The sequence below is a fragment of the Anas platyrhynchos genome, chromosome Z (assembly GCF_047663525.1).
Source record: "Anas platyrhynchos isolate ZD024472 breed Pekin duck chromosome Z, IASCAAS_PekinDuck_T2T, whole genome shotgun sequence".
Taxonomy (NCBI): domain Eukaryota; kingdom Metazoa; phylum Chordata; class Aves; order Anseriformes; family Anatidae; genus Anas; species Anas platyrhynchos.
The window spans coordinates 10077225-10094172 of NC_092621.1; the positions used below are offsets into that span (position 1 = coordinate 10077225).

The window sequence follows — 16948 nt, forward strand, 5'->3', positions numbered from 1 at the left end:
CCTATGAGTTCAGGTTGGTGGGGATTGCTTCCCAATGATCGTTTCCCAATGAGGTAATGGAAACAATCGCAGAAATCTGCTTGATTTCCTTCTGTTGCACCTGCCTGTATCTGTTGAAGAGCTGTGTTACTTTACCAGTTTTCTGCTCTTGTTTGCTTTGGGTATGTACAAACAAGTATGCCTCTAGTTCCTGAAAATGGAAGCTCCATATTTTGGCAAAAATGATTATGTTTTATTATGAACCACAGTAATGTCCTGAAGGAATTTTCCTCTTTCTAGCTCTCTAGCCAGTGTAGCAGGACTAAGCTGAAAATCCTGCAGCAAGCAAGTGAATGTATATTGTAGTCCCTGCCAGGTACAAGCAGATTCCTCGCTCTCTGTCTCCAGTATTGGAATCATAAAAACCACATCCTACAGGTCTACTGTGGTCTACTGTGTCCATCTGTGGAAAGGCCTGTTCATTAGAAAAATAGACTTTATCAGTTCTACTGGGAATAGACAAAGTAACCAGTGCAGTGGCAGCATTCAGGGCTGTGTAATCTGAAGGTCACCGTGTGCCCTTTTGTGGGAATGAAAGATGTGGTTTTGTAGGGGAAAATGCCACTAACCTGGCATATATAAAAGTGATTGTGTAGACATAACAGTGGTATAACAATGCAGAGTATGTTAAGATTGGGGGCAGTGGACATTCCCACTTTCTAGTCAAGACAGAAGAAGTCCCACTATTCACAAAAAAAGAAGGGGAAAAAAAAAAGTAAAAGAAAAACAAAAGAGGCCACAGAGGGCCAAAAACCAAAACCCAATGTCTGAGAGTATTGTCTAAACACTGCATGGAGTCTGACAGGCTCACTGCTGTGACCATGTCCCTCAGGGACCCTGTTCCAGTGCCTAACCATCCTGTTTGGTGAAGAACCTTTTCCTAACACCCAGCCTGACCCTCCCCTGTCACAGCTCCATGCTGTTCCCTCCACACAGAGGTCCTGTTGCTCTCCCCACAGAGCAGAGAGCAGCACCTTCCCCTCTGCTCCCCAGATGGAGTGGATGCTGTTGCTGGTCGGTACCGCTCCAGTACCCTGGGTGCCACAGGCTTGGCGCAAGTGCCACGAGCACAGGTACCTTGTGGCAGGGGCCGGGATGATGACAAAGTCAGTTCTGCAGCCCCAGTCTTTCTGCATACCTTGTTGGCCAGCCTGAGAAGCACAGGGAAGACCGTGGACAATCCAAGAGTCTGCTGGGACAGGTCCTTCCACCCACATCACCTTTTATCTTGTCAAGAAGACTCTCACCAAGGATTATCCCTGTTGATGCTGGCTGGATGGTGGGACATAGCCCATCTGGTGGCTCTCATGCACCACGCGTTCCAGCACTGGTGGCTGGCTGGAGGAGCAGCCCACCGTGCACATCATTTCAGTTCCGTTTCCTGCCTTGTGATCCTGAATCTCAGTCTGGGCAGGTTCAGTTGCCATCTGAACATGTAGGCAGTGCCCCTGCCTTGGGCAGCAATGTGGCTCCCTAGCAGCTCCACATGCACTGAGGACCCAATTCCTGCCCTGCAGTGTGAGCTGCAGGTTTGGGGGAGGCAGTAGTGGGGCAGGGAGGCACAGCACCAGCAAGGCCTGGGTGTTGTCGGTGGGGTTGGGGTCCCCCCTCAGCCTCTGTGCTTCCTTCTCTTAATGCGTGGGCCATGATGACCCCTGTCTTGCCCTGCTGTGAGGGGCACAGCCTGCACCACAGCAAGGGATGGGTCCCTTGGATGAACGAATTTAGTACTCCCAGCAGCATCTGGTGTGGGCAAGGCCCCCAGCCACACTTCCAGGCCCTTCCATGCCTCATGCATCTTGAGGGCCCCAACCGAGGTGAGGGTGTGAGAATTAAAGCTGTGTTTTTGCAGTGGAAAATTCTCAACCTTTGCATATATAAAAGCGATCGTGCAGCATAACTGCGGCATAACAGTGGCATAGAAGTGGGGACTATGCTAAGCAGATGAAGGGAACATTGGAAGGTCCCACTGTCCCAGAACAAGGAGGATGGACAAGAAAAACAACACCAGCAGTTGTGGATTCAGCAACAACAAAAAGTCACTAGCCTCTCCAGTCATGAGGGAAGAAAAAAGTAGGGAAAAGGAGAAATTAAAGGTTGGTCAAATAAAATTGTACAGATATGGTACAGTAACAAGTGTTGAGTACATTCTGAACCTGTAGTACTCAGCCAGTGAGGAGACAGGGGAGGAATCAAGCATTGGGTAATAGGGGATATAAGGTTATGATACATCTGTGGTGTGCGCTCCTGCTTGCAGGGCGCCCAGCACCACAATCACAAATAAAAAAGCTAGTTCAGTGAGATCCCAACCTAGAGCCCTTCTAGAATGTTTCTTGCTCTCTCTCTGGCATGGTATTCTTATGGAGCTTCCCCAAAAAGATTTAGAAGTGAACACAACATCAGCTGGACTGCTGAAGCTTTGCTACTTCCCAGGGTGGCACAGAGGGTGCCCAGTGCAGTGTGACAGAAGAGAGAGGAAGAGCTCTCTCAGCCTTGGGTAGGCAACTATTTTGTCCATGGATGCAAGAAACCAAGTATGAGTGTTCTGAGCTACCAGTTGGGAATTGCAAGTTAGGAGTTTGAGAAGGTGCCCGTTAGAATACCCCAGAATTAAGAGAGGAATGGGTGAATTCACACCGGACTCATGGGCAAGCCCCCTGCCCAGGGACACCCCTTCCCTGCCACCCCCCTCCAGCCTGAAGGCACAGCCCAACGCAAGTCTGCTGGCGCTTCACAAAGTGGGTACCACTACCACCCTGGGGCTAGGATGAGGATTTATTTGAACTGGAGGAGTGAGCTGCCTGGCCCCTGTCCCCTGTCACTCCTTTCCTCGCTTGATACTTGTGACCATGGGCCTTGCCCTTCAGGCCTGAGTAGAGTTTCCGCACATTCTTCCTCTTGCCCTTGCGCACTGCCTCAGTGGAGTCTGGCTGCTGGGATCCGTGGTTCCGGGAGGTGTTTGACTTCTTTGTAGGTTTGCAGGGTGTGCTGGGCAGGGCGCTGGTCCTTAGGGCTGCCCTGCCACCCTCCTCCTGGGGCACAGCTGACTGGGATGGACGCTTCATGCCCAGACGTCTCTCAAGGATCTGCAGCTTCTTGGCACGAATGTGCAGCTCCAGGGCCTCACGCTGCTCCTCAGGCATAAACGTGGACTCAAGGCTATAGAAGTAGACAGGCATGGGGTGGGAGCGTGGTGTTCTGGAGACCTCTGGGCAGGCAATGGATGCCCCACGCTTCTTCTGCTTCATCTGGTCCGGATAGACAAGGGTCTTGGGCTTGCTGAAGCGTACCAAGGGACTTTGTGGTGGTAAGGTGGCAGCAACAGTATGGGGATTTTTGGACAGTGCTTGATGCTTCATTTCCATGGACCTCTGCACTGGCCCAGGGAAGCGTTGCAGCTGTACTTCCCGGCACTTCTTTGTTATGTGCTCACGGAGCTTGCTGTGGAGCTCTTCCTTCAGCTGCAGCTTCGTGATCCTGAGAGGCGCTGCAGTGGGGGGCTCTTTCCCATTCCTGATATCATTCACAAAGGGATCCAGGATGATAACATAGTCAGTTTGGCAGCCCTGGTCTTTGTACATAATTGTCTTGGCCAGGCTGGGAAGCACTGGAACAGCCGTGGACAGTTTAAGAGGCAGCTGGTCATCCTGTAGACATCGCCCCATGGACACCTCCTCCCACTGACGCCGTCCATCTTGTGGGTCAAGTAACCTCTCCTGAGCAATGATCCCTCTTGCTGATGGAACACTGTTGTTGCATCCCGTGGAGCCCTGAGTGCCAGTCCTGGGTTGCTGCTGTTCCCTGGGGAGCCCGTCCAGTTTCCCTGTGCATTCCTTGTGACTAAGAGCACAGTCAGTGTCCCTGCCAGGTGCAGACCCGCCATCTCTTCTCTCCCTCTGGGGCAAAGATAGCCCTTTTTCCCTGTTGGTCAAGCTGGGAAATGCCAAAGGGGGCATGGCCTGCAGGAACTCCCCGTTTTTCTGACGCAGCCCTCCATCTGGGTGGAGAATGCTCTCCTGGACAATGCAGTCCATTTCTGGTGGCTGGCTGGAGGGGCTGACCCCAGAGTGTGGGTCTTGATTCCTCTTTTCTTCCTTGGAATCCAGAATCTCCATCTTAGATATTTTTCGTGGCCTCAGGCCCTTTGGGTACTGTTTCTGTATGGAGCACCCACTTGGATTCCCCATGCTTCTGTCGGTGTCAGTGGAAGACTCTAATTTGTGTTTTTTCACTGTCATGTCATGTTCAGCATTTCTCACAACTGGAGGTGGTCCTGCTGTTGGTCCTACAGCCACTTTGGCCATGCCAGGAACAGCTGAAGAAGCCATGGACAATCCGTGAGGCTGTGGGAATTCCTTTTCTCTGCTTGCCTGCCCCTCATGCTTCTGGAAGAAGCTCTTGCGGATGGTGTTCTCAGGGCTGGACAGGGCTGGTTCTGCCCCGGGCAGTACAGGAGGCTGCAGTAACAATCCATTCCTGTCAGGCAGTCGTCCATCAGGGCGGAGAATGCTCTCCCGCACAATGCAGTCCGTTTGTGGTGGCTGGCTGGAGGAGCTCATGTTAGAGCACAACTCTTCAGTCCTGTTTCCTTCCCCATGACACTTAAGCTCGGTTATTGAAAGTTTGAGGTGTGTCAGGCCTTGTGGCTGCTCATTCTTTCTGGACAGCCCATGTGTTTTTTCCACTCTTTCACTGGTGTTGATAGAAGAGAGCAACTTGTCTTCTCTTCCAGAGATGCCACGATCATCCTTCCTTGGCATTGCAACTTGTCCTGGTGCTTGTCCTGCAGCCACTTTAGCCATACAATGAACAGGTGGGGGGGCCATGGAAAAACTGAAAGGGTGACTGAGCTGCCCGCCTTTGTGAGGCAGCCCCCCATGTGGGCGAAGGATGGACTCATGTACCATGTCATCCAGACCAATTGCCCTGTAACACCGCTTTCCACCTGCAAAAGAGGGAGGGAGTCTGAGCTGCAGTGGGAGAGAGGCACCAGGGCCACCTCAGGCCCATAGGGACGGGCTGCTCGGGGCTGAGGCTGACCCACGGGGGACTCACCTGGCTTCAGTACCGGTGGTTGCCGCTGTCGTCGTCTCATAGATCGCCGGGGTCGGCCATCACCCTGTGGGCACAGAAGCACGGCACAGTGACCAACCTGGGGAGGGACCCACGGGACCCCTTCCAACATCTCCTGGCCCTCCAGTCCCAAAGCCCCCAGTCTCCCAACCCCAAATTCCCCTACCTTCAAGCCCTCTTTACCTGTTGGCATCGACCCCTGGTGAGCAGGGAGATCCCAACCACCAGAAGCAGGAGGCTGGGGATAAGGAGAAACACGCTGTCGACCATCGCTCACAGCCAGGTACGACCGCACTGGCAGATGTGGGGTGTGGCTGCAGCTTTATAGGGACAGGGCCATGACGTCACAGACAGCACGTGGTGAGGTCACAGACAGCACGTGGTGAGGTCACAGACAGCACGTGGTGATGCCTCTGTGAGGTCACAGGCCCCAGCCCACATCGAAGCAGGCCGACGCCCCTGTGCTGCATCCATGGGGGTCCAGAATGGCTTCCCCAGGCTCCTCGCTTGGGGCCAGGGTCAGAGCCCACTTCCGAGCTCCAGCTGTGTCTGACAGCTGCTTCTGTCCCCGACCCCAAGCTGGTTAATATGCCACACTCCAGGTTCCCTTCTGATGCCATCCATCCTTTCCTGATTTCAGCTGAGATCGGGTTTTCTTCCTTGTAGTTGTTATAGTACTGTGTTCTGGATTTAGGAAGAGAATAATGCTGATAACAGACCAGTATTTTTATTATTGCATGGCAGTGCTTACATGGAGCCAAGGACGTTTTAGCTCCTCACGCTGTCCTGCCATCAAAGAGACCAGGGGTGCACGAGGAGCTGAGAGGGGACAGAACCAGGACAGCTAACCCCAGCTGACCAAAGGGATGTATCATACCGTATGGCATCATGCTGAACAATAAAATTTGGGGGAGTTGGCCAGGGTGTGCCGCCACTGCCTGGGGACAGGCTGGGCATTGGTCAGCAGGTGGTAAGCAATTGCATTGTGCATCGTTTACTTGTTTTACCTTTTTTCTGGTTCTCTCCCCAGTCCAACTGTTGAGAAGTGAGCAAATGGCTGTGTGCAGCTTAGCTGTCTGCTGGGTTAAACCACAACCCTTCCTTTTAGCAAACTGGTAAAAGAGCTGGAACAATGGGGAAGCACTGTCAAGTCTCATCACCCCTGCAGTTCTCCTCTCACGCCAGTAAAGACTCCAAATGGCAAGTGGCAACTCTCGGGAGATTATCCAGCCTTGAACACTGACATTGTTCCTCAGGAATCAACCAACACTTCCAGGTCCTTCTCTACCAGGCAGTTTTCCAACCACTCCTCTCCCAGCTTGAAGTTGCTGTGCCCCAGGTGCAGGACCCGGCACTTGGTCTTGTTGAACTTCATGCAGTTGGCCTAATGTAGTGGGTTTACGTGGCAAGGTTTTGGTAGCAGGGGACCATAAAGGTGGCTTCCGTGAGAAGGATCTAGAAGCTGCCCCATGTTTGGTAAGGGCCCCATTGTTTTCCAGAGCTGAGCCAATAAGTGATGTTGTTTTGCACCTCTGTGAGAGCATATTTAAGACAGGGAAAAAAAAACGCTGCGCCACACAGCAACTGGGAGAGTGAGAGGAGTGAGGAACATCCTTGCAGGCACCAAGGTCAGTGAAGAAGGAGGAGGAGAGATGCTGCAGGTGCCGGAGCAGAAGTGCCCTGTGGCCTGTGGTGAGGCCCATGGTGAAGCAGGCTGTGCCCCTGCAGCCCATGGAGTACCACGGTGGAGCAGGGTTCCACACTGCAGCCCGTGGAGGAGACCACGGTGGAGCAGGTGGCCCTGCACCGACGGAGGCTGCCGCCTGTGGAAGACCCCTGCCGGAGCAGATTCCGGGCCGGACCTGTAGCCCGTGGAGAGGAGACCACACAGGAGCAGGTGATCTGGCAGGAGCTGCTGCCCACCGGTGGGGGAGCCAGGTTGGAGCAGTTTGCTCCTGAGGGATGGACCCCGTATTACGGACCCATATCTGGAGCAGTTCTGGAAGAGCTGCTGCCTGTGGGAAGCCCACGCCGGATCAGATCATCAAGGACTGCATCCCGTGGGTGGGACCCCACAGCACAGGGGACAAGAGTGACCAAGAAGGAGCGGCAGAGAAGAAGTGCTGTAGGCTGACCATAAGCCCCGTTCCCCTGTTCCCCTGCACCACTTGGGGGAAGGAGGTGGAAGAGGGTGGATGAGGGGGAGGTGCTTTTGGTTTCTTTCCTTTGTTTCTCACTTCTCTAGCTTGTTAGTAATAAGCAATAAATCTTACTATCGCTGAGTCTGTTTTGCCCGCTACAATAATTACTGCGTGATTACTTCTTCTCCTTATAGCAACCTCTGAGCCCTTTTCATCGTATTTTCTCCCCGTTCCTCTTTGAGGAAGGAGAGTGAGAGAGTGGCTGTGGTGGAGCTCGGCTGCCCACTTGAGCGGAACCACAACACCTCAGCCCGTGGGTCCAGCCTATCCAGATCCTCCTGCAGAGCCTTCCTATCCTCAAGCAGATCGACACACGCACCTAACTTGGTGTCATCTGCGAACTTACTGAGGGTGCATTTGATCCCCTCATCCAGATCATTGATAAAGATATTAAAGAGGACCAGCCCCAGTACCAAGCCCTACGGGATGCCACTAGTGACTGGCCTCCAACTGGATTTGACTCCATTCACAACTCTTTGGGATTGGCTACCCATCCAGTTTCCAACCCAATGAAGCGTACACCAGTCCAAGCCATGAGCAGCCAGTTTCTTGAGGAGAATGCTGTGGGAAACAGTGTCAAAAGCCTTCCTGAAGTCAAGGTAGACCACATCCACAGCCTTTCCCTCATCCACTAAGCGCGTCACTTTGTCATAGAAGATCAGGTTTGTCATAAAGGAGATCAGGTTCATCATGCCTTTCATAAATCCATGCTGACTCGTGGGTTGTGAGGGCCACGTTCTGCTCCCCAACCTCTCTGCCCAAGAGTCTTCTTTGCCCAGATGAGGGACGACACTGGTGGGAGGAGGAGTCCCTTGGCTTGTGCATGGCCCTCCCAGCTTTTCTCAGCCCAGCCAACATGGCATTGACAAAAGTCCAGGGCTGCCAAACTGACTTCACCCCCACCCCAGGACTGTGTGTGGCTGACAGGAAGGACAGGAGCCAGCCCCACATTGCAGCGCCTGTCAGCATGCAGCTGAGGCAAGAGCAGCACAGCAAGCTCGGCATGCACACAGCAAGAAAGTGCCTAGAAGTAAAGCTGCAACACTTCCCTGGGCCAGTGCAGCTGTCTGTGGAACAGCTGCATCAAGTGATGTCCAAAAATCCCCATGCTGTATCTGCCCCCCTACCATCACGAAGTCCCTGTGTCCGCTCCCTCGAGCCCAAACCCCTCGTCCATCCAGACCAAGCCAAGCAGAAGGAGCCTGGAGCATCCATCACCTGCCCAATGGCCTCCAGCACACCACTCCCTTCCAGTGCCCTTCTAATTTCACAGCACCGAGCCCAGGTTCATGTCTGAGGAGCAACACGAGGGCCTGGAGCTGCACATCCACAGCAAGAGGCTGCAGCACAGTGGGGAACAGCTTGGCACAGAGCATCCATCACAGCGAGCACTGCCCCAGGCAAGGGTCCCGTGGCTCTGGGCATCCTGCCACCATGGGGATGTTGCCCGGGGCTGCTGGCTGTTCCCGGCTACCCTTGTGCTGCATGCTGTGGAGAGGGTAGGGGGCACGATGGCTCCCCCTGGGCTCCCTGCCTGGGGCTAGGGTCAGATCCCAGCTCCCAGCTTCTCCCACACCCCACACCATACCCAATGCTCTTTCTCTGCCTGCAACTCCATCAGCAACCCTCCTGCAGTCCTTTGTTTGCTGCGCTGCCACTATCACCCTTGCCTTTAGGTTCTGGGTGGCAGGCAGTTCCTTCAGCCCCTCCAGCCTCTGTAAGGCTTCCCAGCACCATCCATAAAGCAGCACCCATGCCCCATATTGTCCCTTGCCAGCTGCCTTGCAGCTCTGGCCACACACATCTCACCTGCTGCTTGCTGCCAGCCCAGTGGACTCGGTCTCCGCGATGCGTGGCACACCTCCAGCTAGCCGTCCGTGGAGGGAATCCTGACAGAGACTGGAGGAAGAGCACCTGGAAAGTCACGTTGTCTTGAAACTTGTGTTAAAGCAAAACTGGAGCTGTGCATGGCCAAACTGCACTGCCTCAGAAAGCTGATTTCAGCCCCTGGTCAGACAGGGGCAGGGCCTACTGCTGCTACAAGGGAAGCAGTGTCCCTTCTGGGCACCCATCTCTTCTCCTGCCATGCCCACAGAAGAGGCCACCCCCCCCACATGAGAAACTAAGTTGTGTTTTTGCAGTAGAGAACTAATTTTCTGTATTCCAAGATGGCTGTGTAATCCTACCAAGGAGAAATGCTAAGTGGGTAAGTGGACAGTAGAAGGCCTCGCTGTTCCAAAATAAGGTGGTAGCTTGAGAAAAACAGGATGAGCAGAGTGGGAGCAGTAAAACAAAGATCACAAGTTCTCAAAACATGAGAAAGGGAAAAAAAAAAAAAAAAAAAAAAAAAGGAAAAAGGAGAAATTAAAGGGTTGAAAAAAAAAATGAAAAATTGTACATATATGGTATAGAGGAGCATCAAGTAGCTTGTGAACCTGTAGTACTCAGCCAGTGAGGAAACAGGGGAGGTGACCAGGCGTTGGATAATAGGGAATAAAATGTTATGATTTGTTTACTAAAAGGAACTCCTAATTGGCAGGACACCTGCCATTGTAATTGCAAATAAAATAGCTTCACAGAAGATCCTGTCTGAAGAAAATTATTTGAGATTTTTCTCACCTACCACCCCCCCCAAAAAAAAAAAATAAAAAAAAAATCAGTGGCAGGGAACCTGCCAGCCATGGCAGATGGCACCTCATCCCATGCTAATGAGCCGGCAGGATTTAATTCCTGACTCCCATTAACACTCATTAGATTGTCGCTTGGCCATCCCTCTGCTTCTGTCGCATCTCTGCCGCTACTGCTTCACCATGTTAATTTGGGGCTGCCTCTGGGGTGGCTGTCAGACCTCCCTCCAGCAATGTGCCGCCTCAATGTCCCTCAAACCCCTCCCTAAATGGGTCTTCAGGGGAGGCAAGCACAGAGCAGCGTGACCAACACCCCTGAGACTGATGGGTAGAGCTGGTTTTAACCCACAGACCAAGTCAGGACACAGGGTTTTCCTGCAGCATCCCCAGTCTGCCCCAAATCCCACAGCCGCTTGCTGGCACAGAGCCGCAGGAAGAGGCAGACAGACCTACCGCAGCCTGCTCAGGGCTAGAAGTAGGTTACTTTCTGCCATGCATAGAAACGATATGATTCATATTCATCAGTTACAGTTGTGCAGAGATTACAACAGTCACACAGACTGCAGGTTTAGAGATTGTCGGCCTCACTCCATGACTTTCCCAGGGCTTTCTGCCCAGAAAAATGCATCAAAATTGGAGTAATCTCATGAAAAATAAAGGCTAACACTTTAAGTGATGCTTTACAGAAATACTGTTCTCTTTACTGCACATTTTTGCACTGCTCAGGCCAACAATTCAGTGATCAGAAGCCTCATCTTATTATTTTAAATGGTATTCTCAGCTGTAATCACTCTCACTACATTTTCATTCTTAAAATCAATTTACCAAACTCTTCACAGGTATGATAGAAACAAATTGAATTTGAAGCTCAGCCTCACAGGATCAATGCTAAGCAGGTCGCTGCGTCTGACAGAACCTGTTTACAAAAGGAAAATGTTCTTTCATGCCGCTGCCTTTGAGTGCAGCGGAGCCCAGGGAGCCTAAAAGCTTTGAGAAGCAGAGATGATTTGGGGATCGATGCACTGCAATCATCTGAAATGATGGGTGCTGGCTGCTAAGGCACCTCAGGGCATGCATTGCCCCCAGGCTGAGCCACCAGCTCCCCAGCACGTGCCTCCTGCCCACCTTACATCATCTGAAGTGATGACTGTGTGGTAATCGCTTCAGCCAGCAAAGGTCTCACCTGAAATTCTGAATCAGCCAAAGCTGGGAAGAAAAAAAAAAAAAAAAAAAAAACACTGATCTGAGCAGGCTGGGCAGGCAGCCCCAGACAAATCCTCCTTTTTGTTGCCTGCTCCCTTGCAACCTCTCCCAGAGGTCCCCCGAGCACCGTCAGGTGCATGGAGCTGTGAGCTGCCAAGCTCTACAGACCACTCACATCTCCACATTTTCAAATACTTCCAAAACAGTTCCATCGCTAGCCTGAAAATAGTCCAGCAGACGATTATTATTCTCTTTCTGTTAGGAAGCAGCTGTGCAGCAGCCTCTGGAAGAGCGGCTGGAAGCATTTAGATGTTCTCATATTTGGGGATATCTGTGACCACAGAGGAAAGCGGGCTCTATTCAGCCCATCCTTTCATTAATTTTTTATCCAAAAGAGAAGCTAATATCTAAAGTGTAAAGCTACTTGTTTCCCCAAATGTCTCATTGGAACTATGTAGGACTGTCAAGACATACCATCTATCTCCCGAGCAAGTGCTGTAAGTGCCTTGGGATAATACTACAGCTCCCTCTCGTTGCTCCTGCATCAACCTCTGTATCATTGCCTGTATTTTCACATCTCTTTAACAACAGAGGAAGCTGTGGGAGTGCTGCTGTTAGGAGCTATTTGAGAAATGCTCCTGCGATCTGTGCTTCCTCACCAGCGCCAAGGAGAGGGGATAATAACTTCCCTCGATCTGCTGGCCACGCTCCTCCTAATGTAGCCCAGGATGTGGTTTGCCTTTTTAGCAGCCAGAGTGCTCTGTTGGCTCATATTCAGCCTAGTGCCCATGATAACACCCGGGTCCTTCCCAGCAGCTCAGCCACTCGGCCCCCAGCCAGGGTTATTGCACCTCAGCGCTGCTGGATTTCATGGGGTCGGTGCTCGCCTTCGTCTCATCCCTCCAGACTGAGTCTGTGCTGGTGTCACAGCCTCATCTAGTGGCACCTGCGGCTCTGCTGAAGGTTCCTTCTGTGTCACTGCCCTATTTGCGGGTAGCAAGCCCTGCATCAGCCCCTGGGTGTTTCACTCACTGCTGGCCTTCTGGCTGCTGACGCACAGCTGGTGGCCACCCTCAGCATCCAGCATGGTTTGCCCTTGGGAAACCCCTGCCATTTTACCTCCTCACCCTTTACATTCTCAGAAATGGCATCCAAGAGGTTCTGTTCCATAACCAGTCTTTGAGCAATTACCACTCCTTTTAACGATCCATGCCCAGTCACATCACCCTTCCCCTGGAGAGTGCAGAGCCCTTCTTTCCTGGGGGTGTCCTTTGGTTCCTGGATGGATAATCCCCAGTGTCACCTGCAAACCTGTAGCATAGGAAAACACAGCGTGAAGGTGCTGGAGACCACGTGAGATGTCCATCACTCCATGTGCTCTGTGCCCCCCTTACTCTGGCCCTCAGGATGAATCGTCTCCAGAACAGCACAGAGAAAAGCTGTGGGTGATCCCAGCTGTGAGACTTCTGCACAGGCTGGAGCTTTGCATCCCAGCAGCAGCCTCAGCTAGTTTTATACAAAGACGTTAACGAAATTCAGGATGTCTTGGTTTTGAAAGCGCTGCATAATTGCAAGCTGTTATTGTCTGAAACCGCATTTGCAAGATGCAATCTCAACAGCCAGGCAGTTTGGGGAAAAGAAACATTTGCTCAGTGTGGGGGAGGCTCCTGCAGGAGATACAGCCTCACAGTACCCCTGCCAGGCTTTCACAGGTCGTATTCTCAGCTGCCCAGGCACTGCAGTTTTCAGGCAGAAAGCTCTGGAAAAGCTTTGGGCAACATCCAATACCCAAATACAGGTTTCTCTGTCCCCTTCCTCTGTATAGCTGTGTAGGCTCCTTCACACCACCAGCATCAGGCAGCAAAGCCCTTGTGAAAGGGCAGGTCTCCAAGCTCCCTGCCCTGATATGCAATGCCCAGAAAGCTCTGGCAAACCCCACATGTGCATGTTTCTACCCTGCTCAGAGCACTGCTGAGTCTTTGCAGCACAGCGTGACCTTCCGTGCGAGTGTTTGTGGTCCCTTCCAGGCTTCTCTTCCTCATCTGCTTTGAAAAGCAGAGGCGAGGGTGATGCTGGGTGTGCTCAGTCAAAAGAAAGTGGCAAGCAGAGAGTTATTTCAGGCAGGCAATCCACTGAGGACCTAGAGCACCCCAGAAGGAGAATGGCTGGTTTTTGGTTTGAGCTTTGTGGTTATATTTCCAGTCCAAAAAAAAAAAAAAAAAAACCAAAAAACAGTGTCTTTAAGTAGGATCCTACACCTGTACAAGGTCTGATCCATAGGTTGGTGCTGCTCAGCAAAGACTTGAGTGACCAGTTCAGCCTTTTGCCTACACGACATCCCTCAGTCTACAGGGGTGGCCATGTGGATTCCCCATCACTGTCTTTTCACGTGGGGAAATCCATATCCCATCCATTCACATCTTGACTCACCCAAACCCACCTGCACCCAAACTTCAGATGATTTGTTGAGTCACCAAATTTTACACTGTGCCTTCTTCTTCTTACCATTTGGCCATGGGAGCAGAGAGCATCCTTGCCAAAGGATGCTGTGGGTGCTGTCCGCGTACTCAGCCTCCACAGGAGGCGTGCTCGTGGTGAGAAGCCCACCAAGGACACCTAAACGATCGCATGGTGGCCACCACCCCCTGCCCTTGACCGCTAACCCAGGAGAGGGCTGCAGGGCTCACAGCAGCCACGCACGGCTCCACGCAGCCCAGCAGCATCAGTGTTAACCAGGCTGTGCCCCAGCCCTGCCGCGAGTGCACGTTTGCCTGCAGAGCCGTGCTTCCAGAACGCTCCTTGCAATTACATGCCCTGCCACCATGCAGGCGAGTTATTAATATTTATTAGGCTCAATTATTCATGGCCTCTTTAGGATCCTGTTGTTTAAGTCCAGCTTGAGATCTCCAGGCTAGCAATCACAAAAGTTGCTTTCCAGAGGAATTACAGTAAATCAATCCTTTGGAGGTGTTCCAGGCAGCCATAAAACTCACGGCCAGAGCTGCCCAGAAAGGAGCCTTGTGCCCAAGCATTGGTGGCCCAGAAATGCTGCAGGAGGTGCCTGGGCCCTCCCAGGTGGGTGCAAGGTCCTGGGACCCCACGTCCCCTCTTGCCAACGCCTGCATAGATGTCACATTGACCATCTTAAACTGCAGGGGAGAAACAGCTCAGGGATAACAACTTGGAGGCTTCTCCCTGTCAAAAGGACACCTGGTGAGCACCAAACCCTGATGTTCCCGGCAGAGCAAGGCAAAGCAGGCAGCAGCTCCCATGGGGCAGGAGAACATAGCCTGTCCTGGGAGCTGTGGCAGGATGCCCCTGCCCATCCCAGCTCCTGCCTGATGCTTGGTGCGTAGTTGGGCAGCCCCAGGGTGCAGGATCCAGCAGGGACACCTCAGGGTGCTCCCACCAGGCACACCGCCTGGCATGGGGCATCCCACTGGCACCTGGCTGCTTTGCTCCATCAGAGTGGGGCTGGCAGCAGCTGGGAGCACACACGCAGCCTGGGAGGTGAGGATTTGCCTTCCTTGCACTGTGTCAGGGGTCTGCCCGCACACCAGACGCGAGCTGCCGGGGCTGCGCCGTGCCAGCAGAAAGCCATCTGGACTGCTCCACGGCGCTGGGCGAGGCTGATAAGCCAGGGCCTGGCACCAGGCTAACTGCAGAAATGACGGCTGGGGTATGGGCCTCGGCGACGAGCAGGCAGGAGGGCCGATGGCAGGGTGCCACCAGGCTCGCACGTGGCTCGGATGGGTGTCAGAGCCTGGCTGAGGGCTGCGGGTGCACGGATGGAGAGAAGCAGAGGCACTCAGATGCCACAGCAAGGGCCATTGCACGAGGCAGGATGTCAAAAAGGCCACGTGCCACCCTCAGAAACTGGGTTTCCTCGTACCTCACCCCTCCTCCAAGCCGCCTTCCCCTCTCCCCATCTCCCCCGTGTCCCTGCAGCAGCCAATGCCTCCTGCCCGTGACGCGGCTCTCTTTTCGCTAAAATCTGCAAAGCCTTGTGCTCTGGGCACCAGCACAGCTCAGAATATAAAAATTTAATCCGTTAAATGGGTTTGCAGGGGAAGCTGGGGGAGTGGGGGGGGGAAGCACCCCCACAGCCTCCACACTGGGGCTGCTCTGTCACCTGCACCACACCGGGCACTGCCTGAGATGGAGGGGACAGCGGTGAGGGAGGGCTCGTGCCATGCTGCAGCACCAAGGAAGGACAAGCAGCCCGGAGCCTGTCCAGCTGGGCAGGAGGTGCTGAAGAGGCCTGATGCAGCTCACAGAGGGTCCCTGGGACAGCTCCCACCCCTCCACACAGGGACACCAACTTGGTGACCTTGTCTCACAGTCCCCCCCTCCCCCCTGCCCAGCCTGTGCTGAAGAAACCCAGACGATGCTACCACCAGCAGTGCCTCAGACGGACTCCAGCAGGCAGGGGCATTTTCTTTTTTCCCCAAAAAGCCTCTGAATCCCAGCAAGAGCTATTTTAATCAGCACTTTCTGCCCTGCGGGACTCCTCGTGGTGTAATGAAAGAGGCGCAGACAGCCCTTTTACTCTCCCCTCCCATCAACCCCCTGTTTGGCCTCGGCTCCTTTTTTTTTTTTTATGTTTTTGTTGTTTTGCTCCCCCTCTGCATTTCCAGCCTGCTTTGTAAGTGTTTGAAAGTGATGCTGCTGCGGTTGTTATGGCGACACCAGGCTGGGGCCCTTGCCTGAAACTCCAAACACACAATTAGCTGATTAAGAGGAGAACACAGGAGCGGGGCAATGCTGCTCTGCAGGGCTGTCCCCGTGCCACCTTCAGGGGTGCCCGTCCTCTGCCCCTGGGGGTCCCCAAGTGGGTTCAGGGGTGCTAGGTCCTTCCAGGGGCTGAGATGCAGCCCAGGGAGCACACACAGCCCCTCGGATGGGTGCAGGACCAAGGTTTCCAGGCTTGGAGAGGCCAAGTCTTTGCACAAAGCCTCCCTGCAGGATGCTGCAGCATGGGAACGGGGCTGGCGCAACGTGCTGCAAGGCTCTGCCTGCCCAGGGAGCAATGGAGACGCTGAAGGTGCTGGTCTCACTTGCAAGCACCACAGGCATGTTTAAATCACAGCACCCAGGAATGTTTTGGAGATCCTAGCATGGGTGCAGGCTGCAAGGCTGGACCCAGCTGGGGTGCGACAGTGGGATGCAGCAGTGCCGGCTCTCAGCTCTGCTGGGACACACTGCCATGGAGCCAGCTGGGCTCTGCGCTTGCCCCCAGCCCTGGGAGCTGCTTGCTCACCCCCAGCCCCAAAAACAGCCCCAGCAGTGCCTTCACCAGCAGTGCAGAGGCTCGGGAGGCTGCCTGTGCTCCCCCCCCTCTCCCTCCCCAGCTGCTCCGCTCCGTGCCGCTCGCACATCTTTATTGCTCACAAAGCGGCTCAGGAAGGCAGCAATCATCCCCGTGACAGCCCCGTTTAATGAAGTCGGCCTTCATTAGACGTTTCCGTTCCACTTGAAAAGCTCCTCTGTGAGGCTGCTCGCATGCCCTGCGGCGGAGGTGGCATGCACGGGGACGGGTGACACTGCAGGGACGGGCAGCAGCAGGCAGGGCTGGTATCCCTGTGGGCACCAGTGTCTCCCCTACAGGGGCTCAGCTGCTTGTTTATCGTCGTGTTCCCATTTCGGGCAAGGGGGTACCACTCCCCAGAGAGCCGTGGCCACAGGGTCTGGCCTCGACCCCTTTCTGGGGCTCGCAGGTGGCGAGGAGAGTGCAGGCTGGAGCGAAGGCTGCCCGCGGGGAGCCAGCTGGAGTGGCCCTGTGGAGAGGGTCATTTAGATAATGCC

At 53.7% G+C, this 16948-nt stretch overlaps 1 protein-coding gene across 1 annotated transcript; it reads right to left on the reverse strand.

Moving 5' to 3' along the window:
• Positions 1 to 2801: 2801 nt before the first annotated feature.
• On the reverse strand, positions 2802 to 6624 carry LOC140000707 (uncharacterized). Its single transcript, XM_072031361.1, has 3 exons — positions 5296 to 6624; positions 5095 to 5158; positions 2802 to 4984 (listed from the first exon to the last, which is right to left on the reverse strand). Exons 1-3 carry the CDS (start codon positions 5380 to 5382, stop codon positions 2802 to 2804), a joined length of 2334 nt encoding a protein of 777 aa, XP_071887462.1. The 5' UTR covers positions 5383 to 6624.
• Positions 6625 to 16948: the final 10324 nt, after the last annotated feature.

Excerpts from the sequence above, each read along its gene's own strand:
- LOC140000707 (XM_072031361.1), bottom strand. The coding sequence starts at position 5,382 with ATGGTCGACAGCGTGTTTCTCCTTATCCCCAGCCTCCTGCTTCTGGTG. Across the intron at positions 5,159-5,295 it reads CCAGGGGTCGATGCCAACAG|GGTGATGGCCGACCCCGGCG; the intron begins GTAAAGAGGGCT and ends CTGTGCCCACAG. Across the intron at positions 4,985-5,094 it reads ACCACCGGTACTGAAGCCAG|GTGGAAAGCGGTGTTACAGG; the intron begins GTGAGTCCCCCG and ends CCTCTTTTGCAG.